General features: G+C 39.6%; 1 protein-coding gene across 1 annotated transcript in view; it reads left to right on the plus strand.

Moving 5' to 3' along the window:
• Positions 1–626: 626 nt before the first annotated feature.
• The window catches only part of SNRNP48 (small nuclear ribonucleoprotein 48kDa (U11/U12)), a gene marked incomplete at its 5' end in the record, with an annotated part of 6,889 nt that continues 4,173 nt past the window's right edge, over positions 627–3,342 (plus strand). Inside the window, one exon of the mRNA XM_009702396.1 lies at positions 627–733. Within this exon, the coding sequence (XP_009700698.1) occupies positions 627–733 (107 nt within the window). The remainder of the gene's footprint in view (positions 734–3,342) is intronic.

A 3,342-nucleotide genomic window follows, 5' to 3' on the forward strand; every position in this document is an offset into this window, starting at 1 on the left:
GGAGGGGAGGTCTGGTGGAGGCAGAGGATGGGGCTGAGGAGAGACCCCATGGGGCAGAGTCCGGGTCCTTGGAGGAGCATACTCCGCTGCTTTGTCTGATGTAAACTCTCCAAGGCCTCCTAAAAACACTGAGCGTTTTCATCAGTAGATTTATTTTCTTACCGTTGTACTTTGCCTTAATTTACCTTTGTTACACTTCTGTCGCTGTCTAATCCTGCTCTGTAGGTCACTTGTCTGTTTTCATCTTCAAATTCAAGGAGTATCTTTTTTTTCCTCTTAGGTTATTTTCCACGTTCTTATGTTCTCCTGGCATCAAGTGCAGAAAGCATATTAAAACGCATGCTTAGAAGGTGGAAAAACTGGCCCTAGAATTTGGGGATATAGTAATGGTGCAAGAGAGTTGCAATATACATACATTTCTTTTTCCATATCCCTGAAACCCAGAAATCCTCCTTTTTTTTTTCCTCCCCTCAGTTCAAATATGGAATAGATTAAAATGATACTTTTAGTTCAGACCTTCCCTTATGCATAAATAAATAAAACTATGATGTTCTGTAACATACCGTAAGTCTCATAATAGAGATTGGGGAATAAAGACTAACCCTACCAAGTACTTGATATAAAAGTTCTGTGATATTTTTGCCTTCTCTGTCTGCAGATAAAGATCTACAGTTTCACATTGTTAAGCAAGCTAGAGCTCAAAGTGTGAAAGAAGGTACAGGCTACAGCGAAGGTAAGTAGCAAGCAGACACTGAGATGACTTTGTCAGCTCTCATGTGGAGAGCTGCTCTTGCCTCCCCCCCACTTGTGAACTGCTGTGAGGAATTTTTTTGATTTATTTTTAATATTCCTTCCCTTTGGTATTTTGGAGCATACCTACTTTCTTTACTCAGGGCAACTAGATAAGAGAATTTGAGTCTGTTGTGCTCACACCTCTAGTTCTTTTCAGGACTGGAAAATGAACACTGCAAAGTTTCTTAAAGCACTAATCCTTCACTTCTCATCCCACTACCTACAATTTACTTTCTGCCTGAATCTTCTGATATTATCCTTCTGCTCTTTGTGGCCCAAGCTCTTCTAATGCTGCCTCTGGCCTTGTTCTTCATGCAGTGGTTCTTCATGTAATGTTTTGTTTAAGGATTAATTGCTAGATGTGAGCTGTATGTGCTTGTCCACCACTCCTCAGATCAAAAACCCAACAACGTGTATTACTATGTTGGATTGTTTCAAGACTGTCTTAAAAACTTGTATAAGAGATATACTGACACATCTGCAAATATGATATTGTGCTTTGCCACTGCTCTCAGCTCATTAGTTCCTTTATGTTTCTTTTTCCAGTGAGTTTTGTGACAAGTCTTGGGACCAGGTTAAGACTGAGCTATGCTTCTCCTTGAGAGTTCAGACAACGACAGTGTAGAAAAGTAGGGCTACTTAGGGAAACCGCTGTAGAGCTGCAGCGTATGGTTTGGAAATTACTGCAACACCTGAAAGATACTGCATTTACTGTCCGTAGTCCTTTATTTGGTAAATATATATGCACAGAAGTAAAAGTGCATTTGTTCTGCTTTCCTGACAGTCAAATACAGCAGCGCTTGCTTAGGCATAGTTTTTCATGTTGTCTTTGTTTCTCTGGCACAACAAATGGACCCCTAACAGTCAGTTGCTTGGGAAGGAGCTTTCCTGTGATGGGCACTGTGTTTGTAGCACATCGGGTGCATTTCCTCTGGAGGGAAGTGGTAACTCACTAATTTGACACAAGCACATCCAAGTAGAGAAGAAAGAGAGAAACCCTTTATCGAATGGTGCAGACCAAAGATACATCAGCGAGCCACTAGATGCCAGTGTTTGCTATTCAGTTTTCACTGCAAACTTGCATTTTTCTGAAGATAACACTAAAACTGTATTGGGGTGGTTTTCATTGTGGCATCTTGGCCTATTGTAAGATTTACTGACTTGGAATTGTTTGTTTAATTTAAAGTCTTTGGCAACAGAAACAAATGGAAAGGATTTACCATTGTAAATTTATTTTTGACTAACTGTATCAAAGGAAATAATTTTCTTTGTTTTTAAAAAATTCTAACTATATTTAGAATATTAGAATAACTATATAATAGGACAGGAAAGGTAGTCTTAATCACAAGTTGTGAAATTCTTGTAAAATGACAAGCACATAACTATTAGGGCACTTTTATGGGCTTCTGTGACACTGTAAGAACAGTGCATTTTAAAAATAAAATTTTAGTGTTCAGGTTTAACTCTCTTAGTTCAGATTAGGAAAGTTCTGGTTTAGGCTCCAAGTACAGTAATGAGGAAACTTTCTATTTTAGGTTTGTTGTTGTAGAGTTACTGTGGCTTCTCTTCCTCTTCTTTGTTGTCTTTAGTGAAAGCAGGATGTGAAAGATTGCCCAGCTTCTGTTAGTGCTGAATAATCTTAGAGAAGCAGTAGCTTTGCTGTTGTGAAGGCTCCTGCGTGCATCCCATCTTATGTGTTGGCTCTTCTGTCTGCCTCGAGACGTAAGTCTCTGTGGGATTGTGCCTTGCAGGGAGAAGGTTGTGTCGTGGGCAGCAGGATTATGGAGGTCAGGTCAATGGTTGCTGGGAATTTGAATGTTCTCAAGTAAAATACTTTTCTGCAGGCGATATCCTAGAATACTGCATCCTGTATCTTTAGGGAATTTTGCTGCTGTTGCAATGGATTGAGAATGGATTTGTTGTTTGTTTGGGGGATATGTGTTTTAACTGGGGAATGGGAAGAGCAAGTACTGGGCTGATCATTTGGGGAAAGAAGAGTGTGCAGGCAGTGTGTTTGTTTTCATAACTTTAAAGCTAGTTATCTGAACTAATCTGGAGCATTTTGAAAGTGCCTTTGTAGCCCTTTTAGCTATAAATGCCTGTTGCAGTCTATTATAAAAGCTCTGTAGAGAAAGTGACAGTGTGAGTGAGACTGATTTGCACAGTGCCCAGTTATCTAGTCTCCTAGAAGCTTTCATTCTTGTTGGCAGAACAACAGGTATTTTGCAGCTAGTACTTTACAGAAAATTTTAGGAGTAAGACAAACCCGTAAGTTAGAGCTGTAGCCTCCCTCTCTCTTGCTTTAGCTTGTAAGCCAAGAGCTGAAATTGATGGGACAATACAGAGTGTCTTTTTGCTCTAATCTAGTACAATCCCTTCAAAGCATATGAAAACCTGTAACTAACAGTGTAGGCAGTCAAGAGAGGTTATACAGCCTGCATGGGGCTGGGGAGGGATTTGGGCCTTCTTTTTTTTTTTTTTCTTTTTTTCTTTCAGCAATTTTTATCCTTTCAAATTTACAAGGATGAACCTTCTTACAGGAAGGGAAGG

Source organism: Cariama cristata, unplaced genomic scaffold (genome assembly GCF_000690535.1).
Source record: "Cariama cristata isolate BGI_N322 unplaced genomic scaffold, ASM69053v1 scaffold18940, whole genome shotgun sequence".
Lineage (NCBI taxonomy): Eukaryota > Metazoa > Chordata > Aves > Cariamiformes > Cariamidae > Cariama > Cariama cristata.